This window comes from Manacus vitellinus, unplaced genomic scaffold (genome assembly GCF_001715985.3).
Source record: "Manacus vitellinus isolate BGI_N305 unplaced genomic scaffold, ASM171598v3 scaffold_9_pilon, whole genome shotgun sequence".
In the NCBI taxonomy this organism is placed as follows: domain Eukaryota; kingdom Metazoa; phylum Chordata; class Aves; order Passeriformes; family Pipridae; genus Manacus; species Manacus vitellinus.
Window position 1 is genome coordinate 14,098,197 of NW_021940917.1, and position 26,870 is coordinate 14,125,066.

The following is a 26,870-nucleotide window of genomic DNA, read 5'->3' on the forward strand; positions in this document are numbered from 1 at the left end:
CATCCACCTGCTCCTCTTGTCGACTCCTCTTTTACTCATATTTTAATATATTATTAGCACTTCCAGTCTTGGATATTAGTTATGATCATTATTACAGATGGCAACTGTTATTCCTGCAAGGAAAGTATAAAGTGGAAGGAAAGTGAAGGCACTCACCTTTCTGAAGTCCCCTGCACTCCAAACGGCAGCACACTCCAGTCTTGAACTTACTGCCGCAGTTGTGTCCTCAATCCCACCACGGAATATTTTGGTCTTTTGTCTCTTCCTCAACGCTTTATGTCCAAAACCTTTTATGCAACATCTTCAAGAACTACCAAGAATTTCTAACAGGCCTGCTAATAACCTCACTGACTAACTTATCTTGTGGCAGATCCGGTAAATAGGGATATAACGAGAATTAAGAAGGTTGGAGCTTCCCAGAAGAGCAAAGAAGACCTGACAGCCAGTGAATGCCAGAAAAAGAGAACAGGTGATGGGAAAATTCCCTGCATGCTGTTTTAAATACACAGTACACAGCTGAAATTCTTCATGCATCAGAGAAATACTGCCCCAGTAGTGATTTTTCAGGAGCTAGTTTGAACTGCTCTTCCAACGAGAACGGTAGAAAAGTACAAACCAAATTATTGCTGTGACCACAAGCAGGTAATGGAGTATAGGCCCACAACTTCATACACAGCTTTTGCTTTCAGAAATAGAAGCTGTGTAGGAGTATGTTATTTTGGTATCTAGTAAGAGAAAAACCTAAAATGGATTTGAAGTGTTCAGACAAAACCTTTTTTTCCATTAGGAAGTGCTGAATGCAAAGATGAAAATATTACCAGAAAAAACTGTCTCAAGACACTGTCACCAGCATCAGAATATCTAAGAGCCAGCTGCTCAGGGCATTAGTTTGGCTTGGAATGGCCTCCTAGACCCCACTAAACCCCAGGGCTATGTCCTTTTTCTGCTAGTTTTTAAGGACACTCTTACAGTAATAGGCATAGCACAAAGGCTTTATAGGGATTGTTTGACTAAGCACAAAATGAAATGCAGGTGAACAATCATTTTTCTGCCAACACAAGAGAATGACTGCCTTCTATCCAGCCTGCAGGCGTAAATGGTAGAAAAAGCACAGAAAGAGCTACGTTCACAACTGAGAATTTTCATATTTAACAGACTTTAAAACTGCCTGTGAGAACTGAAATGTAGTGTGCATTGTTTGTATGTGGTGAGCATGAAAAACAGGGAACTAACTTAAGATAGAGGTTTGATTTTTTTGCTTGTTTGCAGTTTTAAGACTCAGTGATTATACTGCCATTTCTAACCTGACAACAAACCTCACCCTTTAAAAAAATCAAGTCATATTTCATATACATCCAGAGAAACTCAGTCACTGATGTGTTTACAATCATAAGATGACAAGAAAACCAGGTATGACCTACTGCTTCAGACACTGCACCTGTAACCTCTTCCTGAGGTGTAGCACATGACAAGAGTTTTGTGTTAGTCTCAATTCTATTCTTTTGATGTTCAGATAAGACCACACGCTTCCCCTTCTCCACCCACCTTACTGTCTATTGCTCTGGGGGTTTAGCCCAGGAGAGAAGAAAATGTGTAGTTCTGTCAATTCACTGAAGCCTCAGAACCAAATAGCATCTCTCTTCAATACTGAGCCCATCTGTCCTAGTTAGGACAGCTGAGACCAGTTCATCACTGGATGGGTGTAACCCAAAACTGTGTATTCTATGGCCTTCCATGCCATTTCCCAGAAACTGTTACCAATGAACCATTTACACTATCTGCACATAGAGCCTGACTCCTCAGGCTATAAACTGGGTGTTAAGAGGCCTGTGAGATAGGAGTTGTTCTTGTCCTCACACCCATTGAAGAACCCCCCGCCCTAAGGGAAGTACTGGACATTCCTGCCTGAACTGGAGGATATATAATCTTGGAGTCTTGGGACATTTTTAACCACTCGTGGGATCCAGAGGGAGACTGCAGATCACTGCTCTCAACCAGACTGCAATCACCACTCTTGACCAGACTGCACCAGCACTCTCACCAACAGGTTTTCCCTTCTCCTTTTCCTTTGGACTCAGGGGGCCCAAAGAACACCACTCTGTTCATGCCCCAGGGTGCTGGGTTATACATTTGGGTTTTGTGGGTGAAAACCAATTGTTTGTCTGTATAATTGTACTTATTGTATTGTTTTATTAAATTGTTATTCTGACTTAGAATCTCGTTTTTGAGTTGAGTTCATTTCCCCTGCTGGTTTACCTTTAAACCAGCACACCATCAAACAATAGTTAGTATAAACCCAGGTCTTGCCCTTCTGCAAGTTCCTTGCCTTTCAGCAGTCTTACCTCCTACAAGAAAGTGAAACCACATAACTGCGAACACAGCAGTAATAGAATTCAGTTAGCTTTGAGTTTCACCATTAAAACCTAAAATGTGTTTTCAGCACCTTTATAACAGCTGTATTTGAGCGGTCTTACTGAAGGCCAAGGTGAGTACCCACAATACCTGAAATTAATATATGAAATATCCACCAATTAATTGCTCAAAAATATTTTTGTTGAATCCTTGCAAAAGAATATTTTGATCTGTAGAACTCCACCATCCACCAAAAGCAAAAGTTTGTAACAACAGATATGTAAAACGTACTTTCAGGGCTTCATTTTGAACTAATAACGAAACAAAACCAAATCACCACAATATCTAAAAAACCAGTTTTATCACTTTCACATTTAAAAATATACACATTACCCATAATAACAGCTGGAAAAAGCCAGAGCTCATTAGACAAGAACAGAGAAAATAGATACAAGTAATTCAGGAATATATTATAAGTAATAAAATCATTAAAACATTATGATGCCACTGTTCATCTGTCCTAGTTAGAACAGCTGGGACCAGTTCATCACTGGATGGGTGTAACCCAAAACTGTGTACTCTATGGCCTTCCATGCCATTTCCCAGAAACTGTTATCAATGAACCATTTATACCATCTGCACATAGAGCCTGACTCCTCAGGCTATAAACTGGGTGTTAAGAGGCCTGTGAGATAGGAGTTGTTCTTGTCCTCACACCCATTGAGGAACCCCCTGCCCTGAGGGAGGTACTGGACATTCCTGCCTGAACTGGAGGATATATAATCTTGGAGTCCTGGGACCTTTTTAACCACTCGTGGGATCCAGAGGGAGACTGCAGATCACTGCTCTCAACCAGACTGAGACCACCACTCTCGACTGGACTGCAACCACCACTTTTCAACCAGACTGCAACAGGTTTTCCCCTCTCCTTTTCCTTTGGACTCGGGGCCCAAAGAACACCACTCTGTTCATGCCCCAGGGTGCTGGGTTATACATTTGGGTTTTGTGGGTTAAAACCAATCGTTTGTCTGTATAATTGTACTTATTGTATTATTTTATTAAATTGTTATTCTGACTTATAATCTCTCTTTTGAGTTGAGTTCATTTCCCCTGATGGTTTACCTTTAAACCAGCACATCACCCCTCTTTAACCATCTTGTTGTTCTGAGATATGTCAGTTAAAATAATGTCTGAATAAACAAAACTGTCTGAATGAAAAAAATGTCTGAACAAAAAAAATTCATGCAAGAGTGACATAAATAAAACAATTTCTCAAAGACATGGTGTCATACAGATATGGGAGCAGGATGCTCGTGAATACAGCCAGGACAGCAGTGCAGAGAATCATGGACAAACAGGTCGCATTCCACACAAAATGCATTCTGACACACTTTACATATGTAAACCTGTGTGGAAAGGATAGAAAAACAAGTCAAATTTAAAAAATTATCACCATCATAGCACTGCAGTAGGGCAACAGTTGTGTCATGAAGACAGTGTAAACAGACTGTGTTGCTAACATCACTGAAACTCTGAAACACTGAACTTAAAGTTTCTAACAGCAAGTATATCCGCAGGGCTGAGCTCAGGTCATTGTAGATGCTTCCACATGGCTAAGAGTGGAAGCTTCTTTATGCAGCTTCCTAGGAAATCCCTTCCCACACTTTTATAGACTTTGCAGTCTAAAAAACATGGCTCTTTATCACAGAACACCAGTTAACCATGACATAAACATCCACGAATATTTTCGTGGTCTTAAGATGACTAAAGGATCACCTCTGCTTCTCAAACCCTCAATGCAAACTCCAATTCAGCTCAACATACTCACATTTTGATCTTTCATTTCTCCCTGACAGCCTTGACAATACCTGAAAGCAAAACTGTGTTATTTTAACTGAAAAAAGAGTCAATCTGTGTTTAAAAAATATCTTATACACAGCAACAATTCATGGCAATTATTTCAGCTATTCAACTGAACTCATAGATATAACTGTTGATGGGAACTACAAATATTTCTTAATGCCAGAGGTGCCCAAAACTACACAAACATTCAGTGTCTCCATCAGCAAAGTAGCTGCTGCCAGCTATTCTTACTTTGGTGACAAAAAAATTACAGGATCCACAAGTAAACTTATTATCATAAATATGATTTGCATACCGTTCCCCCTTGTATTCTTCCAGTGGAACTTCCTGAAAAGCATCCAAAGGAAACAAGTGATGGTATGACCGAGCCAGGTGAGGTGCAGACACTAGTGTAAGACCTGCAAATAAAGAGACATCAAAATTATTACAAGAGAGAACTTACTGAAAAGCTTTTCTGTATAAAATACAGTCAAAAGGGAAAAAAAAATATTTTAAATTACTCAGTGGTTCAAAGCTTTCAGGAATTTAAAAAATTAAAATTATTTGTTCCGTTAGCTTCTAAAAGCCAAAGCTGTAATCCTTTCCAGATTTAAATCCAAACATAAAGAACAAGCAAATTACTCAAATTTCTACTGAAAAGGTTTAACTCTGTCTTTAGAAGTACATTTACAATGCATAGTGGTCAAGTTAGGAAGCTCCTCTTTGGCAATGATGGCTCTGCTGTATCACATCACTAAAATGCTCTACTCCAGCCTCCTGTAATACTGCCAAAAGCACACCACAGTCCTGTTTCAGCTAACACAGGTCTGCTGGTTTTAACAGTTAATTTTCTTCACACTAACAAGCAAATGGCTGTGTTTTGGATTTGTTCTGGGAATAGGATAGTTTTCCTTACTGCTGAGCAGTGCTTGCAAAGAGCCAAGGCCCTTTCTGTTTCTCACCCTACCAGTGAGTAGGACTGGGGGTGCACAAGGAGTTGGGAGGGGAAACAGCCAGGATGCCAGTCAGTCCCCCAACAGAAGAAAGGGATAACCCACATTACATGGCATCATGCTCAGCCTATAAAGCTGGATGAAGGTGGAAGAGAGATGGTATTTATCTTCTCCCCTCACTGTTACCCATGATGGAGCCCTGCTTTCCTGGAGATTCTGCCAATGGGAAGTAGTGAATTAATTACTTATTTTGCTTGGCTTGCACGTACAGCTTTTCCTGTATATATTACACTGTCTTATCTCAACCCATGATTTTCTCACTTTTACCCTTCCAATTGCCTCCCCCATCCCACCAGGGAGGAGGGACTGAGTGGCTGTGTGGGGCTGAGTTGCCAGCTGGGGTCAGACCACGAAAACAGGTTAAGTAGGGCTTGGGCTGGCACAAACATCTCCACCACTCATTCACATGCAGTGTAAGCATCTGAGCTCTTGTCCTGCCTGATCCCTGCAGCTGTGGAGAATCCACTGCTGATACAGGATTTCTCTTTTACACTATTCCCTTGCTGGAACCCAACTTATGCTTGTATGAAAAACTTGAAATTAAAATAGGATAAAGCGACCCAAAACTGTAATTTTTTCATCCTCTTGCCAAATACACACATCTTGGTAATACCTATCACGTTTTAGTCATATGCCAGTAGAAGCTAACAGGACAGCACCACTCACAGCATTAATACTATAAAACATGCTAATCCTCCCTCCCACCCTCACTAAGGGCAAGAGGGGGAGGAATCATTGGTTGCACAGTCCATTAACATTTGCAAGACCAAAGGGCTTCCATTTACAACTCTACAGCCTGTCATGTGTCACTGTGCAGCCTGCCCTTGGGGTCTACTTGGAAATCTTCCATTCACATACTCCTGGAGGTGGGAGGTCTTCTGCCTTTTTACTCCAAAGCATTCTATCTCCACAGCCTTGCACTGAGGAGCCTGGAACATTGGTGTGTCTGTTAAATCTGGATTCTTGAGAAATTACCATTCACATATGGATCACCCTTCTTCCCTGCTTTAGGGCTTCTAGTTTATAACATTACACCAGGGGATATGATACAGGTTTCCTGTTGCAGGTATATCCTGAAATATCCCTCGTATGAAGTTGGCATCCCAGGTCACAGGAATGCAGGACCCTAAAAGCAGAGCTGCTTTTAATTCCTAAGTATAATTGAATTTTTCTACCCCTTAACTCTCTTACCACTAACTCCTACTTCATTCACTCGCCTCTTCTTGCTACTTACCACAGATTTTGCATTCCACAGGAAGCTCACAGTATTTGGCTCTGCACTGGGGACAAAAATACCCACCCAGTGTGAGACTGGGCTCACTGTTGTTTTCCAATTGCCTACAGAAGAAAGAAACAATTCAGTACCTAAGAGGTAACACCATACTACTACATTAACTACAGATATTACACAGTTTTCACAACAAATAATTTTAAAAGTTTCAGTAGATTGCACGCAACAGTTCCATGTGTGTCAGAAAGCATCTGACACGAGGAGGTATCAGTAACCACATTTTTTCACAAGAACAGAACAAAGACCAAATTTTCTCACAAAAAGGCACCAATGCATCTTTAAAAAGTAAAGTTATGAGTGACAATTGCATTGCTATTCCTACTTTGGCACAAAAATATTCTGTATTGACTGTAAGCTGCATGGTAGTGTACTTATTCTTTCAAATAGCAGACACTGTTTCCTTCTAAGAATTCAGACTCCCATATCAGCCCTGAAAACCATGATTCTTTTCATTAAGAAGAGCTCAGATACAGTAATCAAATAAGGCCTATATTTTAAGCTTCCCTTTAAAGTTACATTAGGAAATACATAAAAAAGTACTTTATTCAGATAATACCCTTCATCCTAATAATTACCTTTTATAATGATAGCAATACCTAAATGAAGAACTGCACATAAAATTGGCAGTAATTACTTTAGCACCTTGTAGCACCCTTTTGCCCTAATCATTGTATAACACAACTAAGCACCATTTACCATCTTCCAAAAATTTAAATGCAAAGTTTAAAAAGCATATTTAACAGAGGTAACTATGGTCACATACAGGATGTGCAAATGAAAATAAAATATCTGCTGAGAAGTCACAAGACATTGCTTGCTATTTTTTCATGTTATTTTGCAATATTTTCACTGTAAAGATTTTCTAAATATATAACTAATTGATACTGAATTCTTATCAGCTCACTGAATTCTAATTAACTCTACTTACACCATGCTAAAGGAAGGCTTTGCATCCTGATCAGACAGGGAAGCAATAGTATGCTGAGGAAAACCTGAAGAGAAAAACAGCCCATATTAACAATTTTACACATGCAAGTAATGTGTCAGTTTCATACTTTAGTGGAGAAGTTCAAAGACTACTCTAAATATTAAGGCCTATCTCCTTCTTGTTTGTTATTACAGTAGAAATAATACACGCTTACTAGGTATCAAATTCTCCCTAAAGGTCTCTACCTACATTCACATATCCCTCAGCATACTTTCCCCAACTGAAAAAATGTCTTTTCATAGACTTTGTATTAACTGAAGCTCCTGGAACCCCATTTCTGAAGAACAGTGAAAAAGAAAACTATATGCAATGGTAGGAAAGCAGAATAAGCACCACACGAATGTTCACTTAAACAATGGTTTCTAATTAAGGGGAAAATATTTTTATATATGCAGACACCAAGCCTATATTCACCTTCCAAGTGCAGTATACAACAGATGACACTACAGCATTTTATGGAGACTGTAACAGACACCTTTCTTTCTACCACTTATTTTTTACAGCTCATGACAAACGGACAGTTGGTTCTCCCAACTGCTCCTCAGGCTTTACCTATAACAAGTAAACCTCTTCAGTATTTATACCTACACATAAAAATACATACATGTCTCTCTGTGAAAGGGGTGGATGAAAGTGAGAACTCAATGCTCTACTTTGTGGCATTATAGTTCCTATTTTGGTTTAACTCCAAGCTTAAATTTATTGAGAAACACATCAGGAGAAGAAAAGGCACCTAATCTACTTGCTGAAAGAACACCACAACAGTGCTCCTCACAAATATGTACTACATGGCTAAACATATGGCTCTTACAATCAATTAATAGTTATGATAGTTCCCTTCTGCAGGGAAAAAATAGGGAGAAACAAAATAATTTTTCATCCTTAATTTCTAAGTAGTACATTTATAACAATCACTCTACAAGCAATATCATTCCACTTTATTATTCCCAACTTCTGTTGAGTAATTTCTCTTTTTTAATTGTTAGTTTTATTTAAAACTGACTACTTTGCAGGAACAACATCAAGAAAACTTGCATTTCTTTAGCAAAACACAAGTCAAAATAAAAAAACCAAACAATTCTGCAATGTCTTTATTAAGCTTATTACTATTTGTAAGGCTTTAACACAGAAGATGCAAAGAAGTAAAAAGACAGAGCAGATCTTGTGCTCAGAGTTTAACAAAACTGTACCATACCCATTCGAATAAGGGAACACTCAGAACTCGAACTGGCAGGTGGGGGACTAACATGATGCATCAGCAGTTCCTTAAAATGACTTTCATCTAAAATCACGTGGTATGTTCCTGTCACAAAGAAATAAATGCCTTACTTGCAGGTTATGAGCAGCTGAGAATACAAACATACACTCCAAATGACAGAAAACAAATTAAGTAGAAAAAGTAATTTATCCAAACCTGTTCCTAAAAACTAGCCCTACTAATGCTACTGAAACTGACAAGTTGTGAATTTGGTAACACCAGAATGTTAAATTAGACATGAAGGCCCATAGCTTTTTTCCCCAACATTACACTGTAGTAATGATATTGTAAAAGTTACCACTGCAGCAATTAATATTAACATGTTACATTGCTTAAGTTCCACATCACATAGCTTAATACGTGGAACAGTAGTTTTGAAAATATATCTATTTCTTCTCTCTAGAGCTGCAGCTGCCAGCTCATAATAATTTCACTTACTACTGTGTATTTCATAGATTTGGGAAACCCTTGAATTTTCTGCCAGGACAATGGAAAATATTCATCCTTAAATATCAAAATGCATTAATGAATTTATAAAACAGTTACTTAATTTTGATTTTAAACCTGTGTTAGTAATATAACTACTGAACTTCAGATACATACCACCAGTTTCTCGGGCAAGTACTGTACAGACTCGAACTTCAGCACTTAGGCCGATGACAGATACTCTGATCTTAACTGCTTTTAAACACTTAAAATAGAAAAAGAAAGCATACTCAAATTCATGTGCAGAACAAAAATTAGTGAAAAGTCTTAAATGAAAATTAATTGGTGATGACACTGCAATTGTCTGTTTTTACTCTAATAGCTTGGATGTTCAATGCAGTAGTCAAACTACGATTCTGTACCTTAATTAAATCATAGATGTTGGCTGGATCACATGTCGTCAGGCTGCTGAAGACTACCAAAATCTCTCTGCTTGTATGTCCTGGCATGTGCCTAAGGAAAGTACATAGTTAATTTACTGCTGCACACTAAGCTGCTTGGATGATAATGTCTACAAGGAGTTTAATGCACTGAAGTCATAAGATGATACAATATGAAGTCCTCTACAAATTCTAATATGATCCTTCTCTGAGGAGAAGGATTTCACCTTCCATAAGCCAAACCTTTCCAGTACTTGACTGTGTAGTTGTTATCTAATTGTTTGCTCTAATGAATCCCTTATCCACACTCTCACAGGTAAAATTTACCTTCAAACTAGCAACAATACAGCAAGTCTTCTGACTTCTTAAAATAAAAATTTATAGGTGTAAATTCATTACTCTTAACTACTTTTGGCTCTTAGTTGCAAATTCTCTTCCAGTTAGTCATTCAAATAGTTTTTTATGACACTGACTACTAACTTTGTTCTGTAAGTGTTTCTAGCCAAAATCTTTCATTCCGTCTTCCAAACTCAAACATCTCAACACCTCACACAGCAAAAAATTGTTTTAAATCTATCCTACCTGAAAATTTATCTTTCTAAAGAATGCCAAAACTCCCACAAGATTACTGTGACTCAATGCTGCTTCTTTGCCTGTTCTCTCATCATTAACCCCTAACTCTGTCCTTTTCCATACCTCAGCCCTCCAGTAAAAAAAAACTGTCTGTCATCACAATATCTACGTACAATCATCTACTTGGTTTTAAAATACTGTTGCATTTTATAAGCAGCACATCTCTAAATACAAGCATCTCGTGTTAAAAAATCAACTTCTGCACTACCAGCATTATTTAACTTCTTATTTGTATTGTAAGAGAACATAATTAAAAACTCAAGTCAGCATGGTGTAAGATGCTCCTCCGAAAAAAATTCTGTCTCTGCCCCTCAAAAAATTCACAATCACTAAGAAAATAAAAAAACCTCCAGGTAAATACTAACTTTAAAGTCTGCATGGCCAAATTTAGGGAATTATATAGAGAAGGCTCTCCACTGCAGTTCATATCCACTGCTTTCTTCAGAGCAGTTACGTGCTTTTTTGAGTTTCCTGCAAGTGAAAAAAAATCCCAAGCAATTCAATTGATATAACAAGTTAAAAGAATTGAAATATTTAAAGTACATATGCAATGAAGTGTACCTTTACGACAAGTTTTCAAACTGTGACAAAAAAACTGTCTATTTTTCGTTAGAAACTGATGTGCCAATCAGAATGCAGAAAACAATAAAACAATATATCAACAGAAAGACATTTACTCTACAGGCACCCAGTTGTTAGAAACTTTAAGAAGTCAACAAAATAAAATCACATGTTGTGTATCATTAAGTGGTCAACATAAGTGCAAAGTGTCTCACAAAGTGTTTCAGCAAAAAAAGAGTTTAGTTTCTTCTGTTATCCTCAAAGAACTGTTCAAAGATTGATTCATCCTGGATTTCCTCAGTGAAGTCTGCTTTATCTCTGAAGCCACAGGGATTGCTGTAACAGCAGGCAGGAACCAAAGAAACCTTGCTTTTAACACCTGATCAGATCTCACCATACACACAGGTGTCATAACATACAAAATTAACAAACCAGGTAGAAAATTAACTATAGGGGAAACAAATCACGTTTTAGCTGCAATCTGGACAAGACAATGGCAAAAAGCACACAGTGCCACATCTAGATCAAAACAGATCAAAATAAAGACTATGGTTTCAGATGATTTGCAATAATTAATCTTTTAAAAATATGTTAACATCACTTCCAGCAGCATATCAGGTAGAACTTGTAACATCAATGAAATAGACAAAAACATCTCCAATTAAAACAAAACAAAACAAAAAAACCCCAACCAAACAAAAACCAAACAAATAAACAAACAAACAAACAAACCCCCACAAAACCCAAAACTAACTCCCTACCTGAGAGTTCTGTCATTTTTTCAGCTCTTTTACTCTTGGTTACAATTAAGCCAATCTGGAAAAGGAAAAAAAAATAGTCAAAAGTTTTCTTACCAAGTTTTAAAAGAGGATGATTTATATTTTTGCTATATTTTGCCTAATAACTTCTTTATGGATCAGAATTACTTAACCATACAAGTCTATACAAGTGTTCTTGTAACTGTAACAACAGCAGCCCAACGTGATGCATCAGTTAATACAAACTGTATATTTCCAGTGCTTTTGCACAAAAAGAAATCTTTAAAAAATCCAAGTGCCCGAAAAAAATATAATCAGGTCTTCTATGTCAGAATTGACTCTAGGAATAAGAGAACAGACAGGTTCTTAGATTCATTAGTTCAGGCAGAAACAAGAGTTTCACTAGATAGGATGGGAAGGTACACATAAACAGAGAACAGTTTACTAGGTACTGTTAAAACTAAAACTACCTTCTAAAATAGCTTTCTATTACTTGTTTCTTGCATGGTTGTACATACCTGACTAATGGGATTTTGGTCAAAGTACTCTTCAACAAAATATTCCAGTAACTACAAAGAAAAGTTAAGACTGTTAAGAACTAATTACAGTTTTTTTCCCCATGCATTAAATAGGTGATATTTGCAAAACATCTAGTATCATTAATGGAAAAAAAAAGCTGAGGAAAACAAAACAAGAGAATGAGACATTCTTTTCTATTCTTCTTTCACCCCAGCCCTTCTCCTTCATCCCATGTTACCAATGCAATGTAAATTTCAGAAACTTGTCCCCTTTTTATTTTATTCACATCATATGTTCAAGTTCCAGATTCCCAGTGGTTCAAATGGAGGTTTCCAACACACCACAGAGCATCAAATCTGTACAAAATCACCAAAACCCAGGATTTCACGCTTCAGTGTTATTAGGGAAGACCATATAGTACAATATGTACAGTTCAAGTCCCCCATGCCTGAAACACCAATTCAATTCAAGTCCTGACTAACAGTCTTTCAAATCAGAATTCATAAAAAAACCCCAACTGTAAAAAAAAAAATACAAACAATTCTAGATGTGCAATGAAAACATGTCTGTTTTTCTTTCATCCCCTTATTATGGGCAACAATTAATTTCCACATACTTTTCCTAAAGCATCTTTCCCTAATATATCCTTATAAAGTGCTTTTACTGTACAGAAGTACATGTGCATGGCAAAATAGTGTCACATTAATCAAAAAACAGGAAAATAACAGACTAGCAAGAGAATCAAGGGAGAAAAAAAGCAGGGATGATAGGAAAGATGAGGCTATGCACATACAGGAGACTGCAATTCTTTTAAATGCAAAATGTAACTGGGTTTATAAAGGAACAGTGGCTTAGTAAGGGAACATTTTTGAGTCCAGAAATACCTTCAAAGTGCAAGTAAGTCTGTTTGGTTTTAAGTCTTGGTCCTCCATCGTTCTTGATCCATCAACAACCACATAAAGGTGACGCATCTGCATTTCCACCATAAGTGAAAATCACTCACAGAATACATACTGAACTGAATTCCTTATTCCATTTACTTAAAAAAGCCACTAATTCCTCCCTCAAACTGGGAAAATTCAGAATATTGAGCCATGCAATCAACATCAACTGAAAAAGTAACACATCTGTCTACTTTTCCTTCAAAATGAAAAAAAAAAAAAACCCCAAACCACCTCTCTTGGAGAATGCACACTGCTCTTTTCCTCTCACAATAAGCTGCAATACATGCACAGCTGGAACTGGACTAAAGCAACGTTGTTATTTACAAGCTGTTTCAGTTACACCCCTTTTTCACATGAAGGGAAATGGACAGTGCGAGTACACGTGCTCCAACTGCAAAACACACCCCGTGTGCCAAACCTCTGAATTCCACCTCTGAATGCTCATGCTGCACATTCACCCTGCCAATGAACAAAGAATGCTTAAAAAAAAACAAAAACAACTGGTGGGAAACACAAGGTTTGGTCTCAAGCACGTTAGGTCTGTATCTTTCACACTGTCTTTCAGTGCAGGAACACCAGCTCTGGTCAAGCAGCTTTGGACCGAGGACAGAAGAGAGCGAAGACATCAAGATACCATTCCAAGTCGAACTTGTCCATGGTGTTCATAGAGTCTAACAAAACACAGAAGGATTTAAGTAAGAGGCAAGTGAAGAAATGGCTCCTAAAACAAAAGCCCAAAACAAATCCTAAGCTAGACTTCTGCCAAATATGCAGCAGTAACAAACTGCAGACACTTATTTACACTGAAAAATCGCACAACTCAGCCACAGACCTCTCCTCTCTCTCAGAAAACAAATAAAAACTATTTGTTACAACCAGGTTTAATGAAGCTTTAAAATTTTATCCAAATTTGAATGTTTTAATATAACTTGAAATAAAGCAGAAGTTAGATTTTTTTTTCTGGTAATTTTTCTGAAATTTGAAATGGAAATCTGATCCCATGATACCAAACGCCAGCTTCTGTTGTGATAGGACAAAGGGTAATGTTTTTAACTAAACCAGAGTGGGTTTAGATTAGATATAAAGATGTTTTTATGATGGGGCTGGTGAGGCACTGGCACAGGTTGCCCACAGAAGCTGAGAAGTTGTAGACACCTCATATCTGGAAGTTTTTAAGACCAGGTTGGATGTGGCTCTGAGTAGCCTGGTCTAGTGGGAGGTGTTGTCCATAGCAGCCACGTTGGTACTGGATGAACTTTTTAAGGTCCTTTCCAACCCAAACCATTCTATGATTCTATGATTTGTGTATTAAAAAAAGTGCTGGAGGATTTCTCTAAGCTGGGCAGATTGCAACTGCAGTGCTCTGCACCGCGGTCCATCAGATCAAGACCTCCAGCTTGCATACACCTGGGGTATCCAGCCTGCACACACAGTGCTTAGATTAAAGTTAAAAGTTCGTTTTACAATTTCTCACAGCACAATAAGCAGTAGGCAGGAAGCATGAAGGGGTAAGGACACAAAAGCCCACTTTCAGTATGATCAAGCCAGGGCTATCTGCAGGCTTGTGGCCACGAGAAGTACCTTTTCCTCTTTGCCTTGAAGAGGATATCATCGATGGTTGCTTTCAACGACCCGGATTCGTCTTCTTTAAGAATTTCCCTACGCAAAGCAGAGTGTTAGCGAGCGGAAGGGAGATTTTTCTCTCCTCTTTCGCCAGAAATAGGGTGAGGGAGGGGAAAGGGGACGAACACACCATGTTCTTTCGTAGCCTCCTTCCCAGCGCTTGGTCCGCTCGGGTTCGTCATCCATCTCCGCGGTGGGCTGAGGCGGCTTGGGGGGCCTGACGGGAGACGAAGGGGGCTCGGGGTAATGCGGGGAGCCGAGGGGGGCTCAGGGGGCCGAGGGGAGCCGAGCGGAGGGCTGGGGACAGACGAGGGGTGCTGAAGGCACTCCGGAGGCCGAGGGGAGCCGGGGCCGCCGCCAGGCCCCGCCGTCCCGGACACGCCCGCCCTCCTTCGCCTCGGTGCGCCGCCAAACCCTCCCGGCCGCCGCCCGGGCCGCCGAGCGAGCGTTCCGGGGCCGCTCCGTGGTGTTTTCCACACCACCTGCAAAGAACTCCCCTTAGGTCGTGGGAGCACGAGGGCGTAGGGAAAACGCCTCACGGAGACATCGCCCGTGCGGGCGCCAGGCCCCGGCGGTGATGTTTCTGTGAGGTGCCCCCTCGTTCACCTCTCGGAGTCATGGCACCGTCTGGGTTTACCTGTATTTCTGTAATTAACTGAAACAATTCTAGTAATTAACAGAAGAACCCAAGAGCCTGGAAAGGCCGTGCTGTAGCACTGATTTTTAACACGGTTATGCTTATAGGCCAGTTAATTAAAGCAGCTGTCTACCGCCCTGGTATAGCAAAAGCAAACACTTTCAGGCATTTTGATGTTACGGGTTCATGTTTTGCATCTACCTAAAATAATTCTGAGCATCCATCTGATGTCACCAAGAGTTTCCATTTCGTTAGCATCGCAGTACGGATTAGGTCAGAGCCAGCTGAGCTAAGTGCTGACTGCTCTGCAGAGCAACCAAAACTCTAGGGATACAGTGGAAATGTGCCGAGATTGGGTTTCACCTCTTCAATTACAGGAAAAGTGCTGAGTATCCGTTCCTCAGGGGGAGAGGGGTGCGCCACTCTGCATCCGAGTAAGACAATAAATGAGGAAGAAAACGTGTAAACAGTACCAACACTTCCTGAAACAGGAGCAGGGAAAAAACTTGCCACTTCTGCTGTACCCTGCTGTACACTTCTGTTGCGCTTATCGGGAGCAATTTATAAGGGAAAGAGAAGTGAAATTGACTTGCTTTCAATTAAACCGTGCCTGGGGAAAATTCACAGTTTTTTTAAGGAAAGCAATCTACTGAAGCCAGGGAAAAGGGGGATTCTATAGTTTGAGAAGCCAAGATTTGCTTCTTGGAACTGAAATATCTGTACTTTGATCTATTCCCATTAGAACACATGCCATCCTTTCTTTAGGAGGAAAAAATCCAACTTATAAAACATTGAAAGGGAAAATGGCTGCAAGCTGACAATTTTATAGGAGAGAAACGAGACTTCTTTCAGAACAGCGATATTTTTTATTGTCAAGGCCAAGAATTTCAATACTTGACTGGAATACAGGATATACAATAATTTTGTAGATTATGATTGTCCAAGTGCTTGAAATTCCATCACAATTTTGAGATTAATGAACTAAATACTGCATACCTTCTTCTATGATTTCAAATCAATTAGGTTTTTCATTGCCATGAGCATGCTGTCACGGAAGCTAATCCACCTATTATGCTATCCAAACTTTTGGGTACATCTGTTAGGCATTGCTTTATCTGGCCTGAAAAAACGTACAGTTCAGTAAAAAAGTATGCAGATGTTGCCACAGTTACCTTGATCAAGGACATCCAACTGTTTTCAAAGACAAAAAAAGGAAAAAAAAGGTCCAGTTTGGAAACTATTAAATTTATTCCTAGAAACTGTAAGTCTCTTGGGTAATTTGCTTTAGATCTGTGGAGACAGGAGAGCATTTTCTAAGAAGAATAAAACTTCTTGTTATACCTAGGGTCTGAGGACAGGCTGTAATTGGAAGCAGACACTACATGCCTGTGGATGTAGGACAGTACTACTTGGTAAGATTCAAATACATGTTAACTACACCTTCTGCAAAAATCCAGTCACACGAGTAAGACCACATAGACTGTTAACATGTACATGCAAAAATGTAGATTCACAGAGTTGAGCCCAGAGACTCTGCATGAAGAGACTGAGGTGATAATCATTTAACAACTTCAGTTTTGTCTGGAGTATGCCTTCTATTGTTTCAGGATTTCAAGAGACTACTTGCCCTGATAGCTCTGATGGTAACTAATTTTCAATTCCCTCCTAATTTTTGTCTTGCTCCAACTTGCTGCAACTCCCAGCCATTTATTCTTATTTCGTTAATCTCAATTTCTTCTATAGATGAAAATGTTTCTTACACTAATAATTCTTCTTTGGCAGTTCAGAGCACTGTTGAGAACTGATGGGCTGAGAGACCACAGAGAAAAAAAACCCCAGGCCAATTTAGTATATATGATAAAAGAGCAGGTCGTTTAATCGGGCCCTCAGGCCTGGGGGAATACATGCCACACACTTGCACCCAGGCAGTGGTTCTTTGGTTTTATAATAAGATCAATCCAATTCCAGATTTATCCACCCCCTTGGTTCTGCCCAGTTCTGCTCCTGACACACCCCTTCGGGAACTGGGTCTGGGGTCTTTGGGACCCCTTCTTCCTCATCTTCATCTTCTTCACAGCAGTACAGCCCTTGGAGCTCCTCCAAAGTCCTGGGCTTGAAGGTCACTTTGTCTGTCATGGTATCTCATTGTTCAGGCCTAGGGTGCAATGTTCTTAAAAAGAGGTGTTTTCTACAATCCTGCCTTGAAAAGAAAACTAAACACGCTAAAGCAATTTAGAGGGTTTGATATGAAATGGGGTAATAAGGTTGGGTATTTGTAAACTACTATGTTAAAGGGTAAGGAATTACACAGCTACCTTAAAATCTACATTTACTACACAACTACTTCTATAATCTACAAAAAGCTAAAAAAATCCTAAAAGCTTTGAGGCATCACAAGACAGACCTCTTTCAGTCCTCCACTGATAGGTTAGAGCAAAACCAGCTGACTGTATGCACCAAAAGTGCCTTAACAGTCCTGAGGCCCCAAGAGATACAGGACTAGGCAAGTAACTTACTGCAATGGTTGCAACATGTTGCCCTGCTGCAACCTAAGGATGCCCTGCATGCCTTGGGATGGTAACTTGGGAAGTCCAGCAGTGAAGTAAATGCCTTCTCATGAGGCTCCACGCTAAGCAAGCCCACTGCCATGCACTGCACTAATCCTGTTTGGACACCAAAAAGCAGTCAGAAACGAATATTTCTCTCCCCAGCTTCTCTCTCCAACTTTTGGAAAACCCCCTTGGCCACAAGGGTGGCATCTTTCTGGGAAACATGGACCACACCCAGTAACATAGCTATCCACATACAGCTGTCTCCACTTGGTTTACTTGCCTGTTCCACCCACAGGCATACTGTTCCGTTTTCCCAGCTCCTTTGTTGGAAACTTTGCAGGAAAGGAGAAGCACGATAGCTCTTCACAGGTTATGGAGACACTGTCTGAGGGACCAGGAGCCAGTTCCTCAAAGACTGAACCTCAAGACCACTGTCAAAGAGAGCCTGGGGCTGGACGTCAGTGTCCTATGGAAAGAAGACCTATTAAGGGTGCAGACTGTGAATGTTCCAAAGAAAGTACCAGTCAGCTTATTTTTAGCACTTTATGAACACCAGTTGAACCTTTAAGTTGTGTTCATCTTCTTCTCCTATAACTGATGCAATGCCCACAACTCTCAATGAGAAAAAAAATGAGAAAACTGGACGTAAAGTAAGAGGTCATTTATTTAGATTTTGGGGATTTGGACAAGTATCTCTCTTACAAAGAAGAGTTTAACAAATATACAGTGCAACAGGTATAAACGTTTGGCCCATCTCCTTTATAAAGTAGAGAGATTTCCTGTTTGAAATTAACACAAACTAGAACGAGAGAGAGTGGCACCTGAAGGGAGAGGGAGAACAAGGCTGTCATCTGATTTCAGACTGATGAAAATGTTGAGGCACCTTCAAGGTAGATGGGACTGAAGGTTTTCACATGAAGAGGTGCCAAGTTTTCAAATTCTCTCAGTGTTCCCATGGTGTTTTGTGCCATTTACTTCATCCACTAAAACTCTTGGAATTAAGTGGCTGATAAAATTGGAATGTCAACTTTATAAATATGAAGGTGGGTGTGTGGCCATCAGGATTGCAGTGTGAATGATAAGGGCTGAAAAGTCAGAAGGGCTTTAACTGTCAGAGTGAGGTATGTTAACAGAAGTGAAGGACAGAGGTAGTACTACCATGACCATTATGAACTGGAAACGGCTTTCCTGATGTCTTTCCTTTAAATTAAGGCAAAAGTTAAAAACTTTCTTTTAAAGAAAAAATGATCCCTAATAAAAATTTGCAAAAACCTTAATCAGAACAGCTTTTTCTAACAAAATGCCTTTATAAGCAATAGAGTAATATGGCTGCATTTTTTATATTAAAATATATTTCAGAACAGACAAATTGAGGTTGTAAAAAACTGTACAAAGAAACTATCAATGCTTCTAACAATTTTAGTAAGTAAAAATAATTAACAAAGATGTGAAAAAGGATACAAAGTTTACTGGCTTATGAAAACATCTACACATACAAACCTATCCCCATGATAATATCCCCAAGAAAATATAAAAAATATATATTGAATTTTTGCAGATATGCTCCAGAAAGAATGTCTGTTAATATGTTTTACCTGGCCTTATCAATGATACTAACAATTTGTACTTTGAATTAATTAATTTTGCTTAACTCTCTGAATGCCAAGTTCACAAACATCTGCTGCCTAGACAAAATGTCCTGTTACTTGCTGATGAAGAATAAAGTCTTTTGCCTTTAAACACCTGTACTAATCATAGCACGACCCAGAAATGGCATGCAGAGCCTAATGACATACAGTAACACTAATGGAACATTAATGTGAGTCCCATCCTGTACCTCTACTCCATGTATAAATTTGTTGCATCATCTCTAAAGAGGGGAATAAAAAACTCAAACCAAAGTGCCCCTCTCCACGTTGCTTAAATAGGAAATTATTTTTTCCATCTCTCGCTGGGTGAAATTCAACATAATTTCTGGCACACAGTACAGCATTTGGAAATACAATACAAAAATTCTTATTAAAATAACTTCTGAATTGACAAAATTATTCAATATGATGAAGCACTCCATCAAAACCCAGACAGAAAGAACAGCTCAGCTCTTCCTGATATCATTTAGATACCACTTAAAAATAAAATCTGAAATTGTTAACAGCATTTCTATGCAAAATTTCCACATGGTATTTAGAACTGCCTTCTCTGGTGGGCTTTGCAAGTTTGCAAATACAGTATTTTCAAATAAAGCATTCATATTTAAGAGGTCAGGATTTCCACTAATGAAAACAGAATGTTAGAAGACTTTTTCTAAAGTTATCTGATAACTTCAATTACATTGATTTAAAATTGGATCTTCATACAAAACCTACCAGTAATATACATCTAAATAAGCAACAGAATGATTAACTAATCCCCGTAGCTGTACTGTTCTGAGTAAATAAATAGGTTAAAATATGCATATCAATTTAAAAACCAGAAAATAGTATCCATGAAGTGAAAGCATAGCTAAGTTTCTACATTCCAATTCATAACTTTATCATAGTCCTGAATTCGTTGTTTTATGTGAGAAAGTTTATTCTTTAGATATTCACAACGCTCCTTTTTCTCCAGAAATGCAGGATCCTGCCAAAAATACAAAAACCTTTACATTAATATATTACGTTTTCATATTCTTCCAAGAATAGTCTATTATCAGCTATGTTCTTGACAAAGGATAGTATATAAGTTGTCTCCAAAATCAGTTTTTTTTTTCCCCTAGACACAATTTTTTATGTCCTGCTTCCCCTTCCTTCATGAAAGGCTAGAAAAAGATGTTCTGCTTTTATATGTTATAGTTACTTAGTAAACAGAGCAGTTTTAAAATGGAAATCTGCAAATATAAATTACATCCTACTACATAATTTAGATTTTATAGGTGTGTTGTAGTAAATGCAATAAATCCCTCCCCTCCAAAAAGCTATGAAGTTTAACTAATACAGACACAAACTTTGAATTCCATGGAGGAAGAAAAATGGTATTTGTAATGTATTATGGTTTTAATGGAACACAGATGCACATTTGCTCTCCACAATTAAAAATGACCTCTTGGATGACACTGAAAATTACTTTTTCAGAGTGCCTAAATTCCATGCCTCAAAAAATACAAAACTACTTTTCTAAGATTATGTTTTCTGTTATTATCTGTTGGCTGTGTCAGTCAGTGAATATAAATGAACCCCAAATGGATCCCAAAAAATAACTAGTTTTCTGAGTGCAGAATGCTAAGAGATGCAACATACTCTCAGAAGATGAAAATGCTTAACTGTGTGCTTGTGGTTTAGGTTTTTCTTCCACATCTGGCTACCGGAATCATCACTGTCAAAACAGGTTGTTGGCATGAGTGTGTGGGTTTGTGTCCTAACTTTTCCAGAGTTTTAGAAGAGAAAATACACATTGTCCTGTCGTGTCTACAGATACCCTGAGCTAGTGAATTGTGCCTAATGTCAGAAGTGTTGGCTATTTACACTCTCTTTGCTATTAATTAGATTCACTAGCAGCGTAAATCTAAAAATACTTACATTTTTTTTCTTCTTGTATTCTTGCAGAACTTTTGATATCCTTTCCTGTTCCTAATGAGAGACCACAGATTTTTAAACACTTTGAGCATGCTCCATATCTTCATGTAAATTCTACAAAATACTCATCAAAAGCAAAATTCTCATTATAGTTGTAACATTTCAGTTGTAAATCTTGTATTTGAGAAATAGTGGAAGTACATTAACTGTGATTCACTCAAATGTAAAAACTACTAGTATGAAACAAACAAATAAAAAAAACCCAGAAAAGCAGGTATATGTCTTAACCACAACTTGGTGTGCTTAACTAATGATCAGACAAGATGTCACATATATGGGAAAACTTTCTCTCCCACCAAGTCACAGCCAGCCCTACAAAACAGTGTCCTAGCTAAAGACAGTCAGAAACTACCTAATAATACCACCTAATACCACTGTTTTCTGTGAGCCCATTTCACAAGGACTTACATATATGCTTTCAGGATGGTGGGGAAGCTGTTTCAGCAACGCATCCAGCTCATCAAACTTTTTCAATACAGCATGAACTTCCACAGACAGTTCTTTATACTCAGCAAACTGATCATTGAATACTGCTTTGTACCGGTCTCTCATTTCATTTGTTTGAATTACTGGGTATTTCCTTAAAAAAAAAACCACAAACAAACACATTTTCAAGAACTAGTTTTAGAGATAGGACTTTTTAACAAACATTTGGACCCTTCACCTTGGTAGTGTGTTTCTGTATTGTTTGCTAATCTCACAACCTGCTGAAATCTGCACGCCTGTAAAGCACTGAAATCACAGAATGGCTGAAGTTGCAAGAGACATCTGCAGTTTATCTGGTCTAACCTCTGGCTCAATCAGGGCCACCTATGCCAGGCTGCCCAGGACTGTGTCCAGATGGCTTTTGATATCTCCAAGGATGGAGACTCACTCTCTCTGGGCAATCTGTGCAGACCTTCACAGTGAAAATATTTTCCTAATATTCAGGTGAAACCTCACAGGTTTCAGTTTGTGCCCTGGTCTATGGCAAAGAGTATAAAAATTACTTTATGATCTCGTAGTTTATAACAGAAAGATTTCTCCTCCAGAAGGGAGCATGTTACAGATTTAACACTTAGAAAGTACAAGAGTAGTCAAACTTCAGGAGCTAAAAAGGCAATTTCCCATGTATTTTACTTTTTTCTATAATGTCTGTATGGTGGTCTTCTGTTCCTTTGGCACTGTACTTGCTAGATAACTTTCTGCTTTAACATTTGAGGTGTGTGTGGGTTTGTTTTTTCCATTAAGATTCTTTATTTATAATTACTGTTTTATGCCACTGAATGCCACTGATACCAGCCCTCATCCTCTCTATTTTTTAACATTAACTTAACAAAGAATCATGAGTTCAAGACAGCACATGCATGGCATAGAAACCACGTGTGTGTATATATGAAAAATGCTGGGTGAGAAACATCATTCAAGTATTATCCACTAAGTTGGTTCATCAAAGTCAAGTCACTTACGCTAAGTAGTCTGGCATCACTATAGGTTTAGGAATGTGGCCTGCAGGTATATGACCATTAAGTAGTTCTGGTTTTCTTTCCACAGACTTAAGCTGCCTGTAACTGACTTCTTCTCTTGGTCTGTCATCACTTTCATACTGTTTTAAAAGAAAAAGAATTTGTTCTTAATGAAGTCAGTTTTACATAAACCACACAATACACAACTCATTGAAGACAGGGATACAAGTACCTAGTAGCAACAGGAGCAAATAACAGGTATTTCTCACAACCCTTACTGTAATTAGAAAATTGGTAATGAGTTACACTAATGTTTCTTACACAGTATTCTTCTTCAGTTTGTCATAACAGCAGTACCAGTGACAGATAAATTCTTCTTTGGGTTTGGAAAGATTCACCTGTCTCAAAAAAACATGTTAAGGAAGTTTCTTTGGATATCCATCTACTTTTTGAATGAATAGGACTCATTCAGTTCTCTGGAGTTTCCTTTTCTCCTTGTTTCCTATCAGCAGAATCACAGAATATGCCAAGCTAGAAGGGACCCACAAGGATCACTCCTGGCCATGCACAGGACCACCCTAAGAGTCACACCATGTGCCAGAAAGTATCATCCAGACACTTCTCAAACTCTGCTGGGTGTGTTGCTGTGACTATTTCCCTGGGGAGCCTGTTCCAGTGCCCAATCACCTGCTGGGTGAAAAACCTTTTTCCAATATTCAACCTAAACCTTGTCTGACACAACTTCAGGCCATTCCCTCTGGTTCCGTCACCGGTCACCACAGAGAAGAGATCAGTGCCTGCCCCTCCTCTTCCCCTCACAAGGAAGTTGTAGTCTTTGATGAGGTCACTCATTGGCACAATTTATCCCTTGATCCAGAAATAAAAACATGTGCAGTCTTGTTGGAACACATAAAAAAGGATCCTGATCCAGTAGCGAATAAACAGAGAAAACGGTGGTAGGAAATTCACAGCGTCTACAGGAGACATTTAAGACTAAAATTAATACACCATAATTCCTCTGGGAATCAGCATGTTCTGTTAAGATCCTATAGAATCTTTGCAGCATATGCAACCACACCTTCGTGTGGCAGAACCAGTAGCACTGCTGATGCTTCAAAACCAGCAAGGAGGTCTTTGGAGCAGTCTCAGAAACACAGGAAGAAGCTCAGCTTAGGGAGGACCTACTGTGCTTCCACTGGCCCTCCTGTAAATGAAGCACACAGCCAGGAAGAAAGTAAGTCTAAAACCTACCTCACATCTGACCTGCTGTTTTAGTCACCTGCCAAACCCAGTAATAAATGCTACAGAACTTGTCACCTTGTCAAAGAGAGTAAGAGCACATACAGAGGCAACCATCGGATCTGCTATTTACAGTCTATTTTATAACTCAGCCTTACTAGGAGTAACTCCTTTACAAGCTTCATCTGAATCTTCTAGGTAGGAGAATGATGTAAAAACCAGGTTAAAGAATTAAACCTAATCTCTTCCCAATCAAATAATTAAATAAACAAGTCAGTCAAAATAGTCACAAGAAAAAGAATAACAATTTAGAATTATCAGTAAACATAAAAATAATTTCCCATTTCCTACCTTCTTTTCTGGAAAAGAGGACTGCGTTTTCATCTATCAAAAAAAAAATGGAAAGAACTACGTTTTATTTTCAGGAAAAATAGTATGCAAAAGCACAGACTCTTAAAATCTAAACTTTTTCAAAATTGTACTGTTAAGAGAATTACATTTATATTTAGGTACAAAGAAATTTAGCATAAGAATATTTTCAGAGCCATTGATTTAAAGACTGTTTAAGAACAGTAGAAGGAAAACAACCACCCAAACCCCAGAAGGATTTCCCAGAGCATAGCTGTAAGGAACAGCTGGCAGGAAATACTCCATCCACTTCCCAAGCTCCTTTATTATTTCACATTCCAGCCCACGTTAACTCACTAACACTCTGCACCTTAATTCATTGTGTAGAAAACACAACAATGCCCGAACTGGTAGCTCAACCTGCAACTGTTTTGCACAGTACTCTCTGACAGTAACCTCTATTATAAAAGCATTCTCTTCAGAAATATTTAGTAATTGGAGTAAAAGAACTTTGGTAGTAACAGGGAAGAACAAACGCCTTCTGTGTAACTCCAGCAATCACCTCATTCTTGCAGGACATATTATAAGTTGGTTGAAAAGCTTTTATGTACTTTTTGAAAGTTTTATGCAAGATGGTGAATTGGGAAGCAGTGTTGGAAGTGCTGCAAGAGTATGCAGTCACAGAGCAGCTCTCTCCTACTAAAATCACTTTCATGCTGACCACTCTAAGTTAGGCTTATGTAAGCTTCACATACCTTTATTTTTATGCTATATTAAGTCTTATCATTTTTTTTAAAGTTTTTTTTTTGGTGTTTTCACATGAAGGAAGTTTTACAGAAATGACTTGAATTCTCTAATTAAGAGTGTAAGTCTCTGCTACTATAGTTTATCATCAACCAGATGCGTACTGAATGTTTTGTGTATGGGCAAGGCCAGAAGTCAGGCAAAATACTTGCCCTGAAAAAGATAAGGCCGACGGAAATCTGACACACCAAAATCTAGCCCGCCCTGTTATTACTGTTATTTTCTGATAACTATTGTAAGGAAAGCTTGGAGTTTCGTTTGCAAAGTAAAAAGTATTTCGCGTTCTTACGTTTATTCACACTAGCACTTGATGCGCTGAAAGCAGTTTTAAAATAAATGCTAGGTGGCTTTAAGCCTAACCCTGCTGAACAGATGAACAAGCGCATTGTTAATTTCTTCCTTTGTTTGGAAAATACACACCAGGAAGTAGTTCATCAGCTGACTCAGGAAGAGAGCCCAGTATTACAAAGAGAACAGAGCCAGGGTGAATTATTAAAAAAAAAACAAACAACAAAAAACAAAAAACAAAGAGTCCAAGAACTTGGGATTGACGTCTTAAAAGGTCTTTCATCAAGTAGTCTCAAATAATGTAAGACTGGTTAAAATTCACCCTGAAGGCTATGGACCTGCTGCAGAGAAGACATCTGATACGACTCCATCTGCGACATGGTAAGACGTCACAAGTGCTCCCTATCGCGCCGTACCCAGTAGACAGAAAATGGTAACTGACGACTTACCTCCTGTTCCATTAATTCCCTGCGCCTCCTAGCCCCTTCGTGCCTCCATAACTTTAGAGAGACCACTGCACTAATTAGGTAGATGATCACCGTGACAAACAAGAAGATGATTGCTGCAGTCTGACCTCCTTCCACACGGCAAAAGGATGCGTTTATCGGTGTCTTAAACAACTGGTAATAGCAGAGCCCACCTCGGTTGGTGTCGTTTACATACACTATGGCAGCCGACATGTAGAGAAAGAACAAGGCCACATTGATCCCGAACTCGGTCAGAGGCCACCAGTTGGAATCAAGGAGGATAGTCCGGTAGTACATGGACATGCCCAGCACTAGCAGCACCATCGTGACAATCCACGCCATTCCCGCCGCCACCAGAACGAAAGGCGTTTTGGGTCCGCTGTAGGAGTATCCGCTGTAGGCGCTGCCAGCCCCGTATCCGTAGGGCTGCGAGTACCCGAACATGTTGTACCACTCGTTGTCCTTGTGCACGTAGGCGGTGACACAGGCGAAGACGGCGGCGCCCAGCAGCAGCTCGGCCACGCCGAGGATCCTGAGCAGCCCTGCCCAGGACTTCATGTAGGCGTACCGCTGGTGGTACTCCTCCACCCGCTCGCTGTACGTCCGCCCGGTGCCGGCGCGGCGCTCCAGCGAGCCCAAGGGGTCATCGGAGGGCAGCATGGCCTCGGCCTCCTTCCCAGAGTTGTAGCTCCCTCCCGACCCCCCGTAAGGGTCCCTGTAGGAGCCAGGCACCGTCTTGGCCCCCGGCTGCGGAGGAGCGGGGGTGGCCGGCGGCGAGCACTCGACTCCGTCCGAGATGTACCTGATATCGGAGGCCGTGCTGTCCCAGCT

At 39.4% G+C, this 26,870-nt stretch overlaps 2 protein-coding genes across 2 annotated transcripts in view; both read right to left on the reverse strand.

Moving 5' to 3' along the window:
• Positions 1-3,401: 3,401 nt before the first annotated feature.
• GTF2H2 (general transcription factor IIH subunit 2) lies at positions 3,402-15,039 on the reverse strand. The gene is made up of 15 exons (XM_018086190.2): positions 14,779-15,039; positions 14,607-14,684; positions 13,660-13,696; positions 12,966-13,052; positions 12,081-12,131; positions 11,566-11,620; positions 10,609-10,714; positions 9,593-9,683; positions 9,348-9,435; positions 8,682-8,789; positions 7,427-7,490; positions 6,442-6,545; positions 4,511-4,613; positions 4,181-4,220; positions 3,402-3,758 (listed from the first exon to the last, which is right to left on the reverse strand). Exons 1-15 carry the CDS (start codon positions 14,832-14,834, stop codon positions 3,639-3,641), a joined length of 1,188 nt encoding a protein of 395 aa, XP_017941679.1. The 5' UTR covers positions 14,835-15,039; the 3' UTR covers positions 3,402-3,638.
• A 2,767-nt stretch (positions 15,040-17,806) lies between these two features.
• Positions 17,807-26,870, reverse strand: part of LOC103757181 (MARVEL domain-containing protein 2) — a 9,775-nt gene continuing 711 nt past the window's right edge. Inside the window, exons 2-7 of the mRNA XM_029965455.1 lie at positions 26,022-26,868; positions 24,484-24,516; positions 22,897-23,033; positions 21,857-22,028; positions 21,392-21,442; positions 17,807-20,456 (exon numbers count right to left, since the gene is read on the reverse strand). Coding sequence (XP_029821315.1) covers positions 20,340-20,456; positions 21,392-21,442; positions 21,857-22,028; positions 22,897-23,033; positions 24,484-24,516; positions 26,022-26,868 — 1,357 coding nt within the window. The 3' untranslated portion in view covers positions 17,807-20,339. The remainder of the gene's footprint in view (positions 20,457-21,391; positions 21,443-21,856; positions 22,029-22,896; positions 23,034-24,483; positions 24,517-26,021; positions 26,869-26,870) is intronic.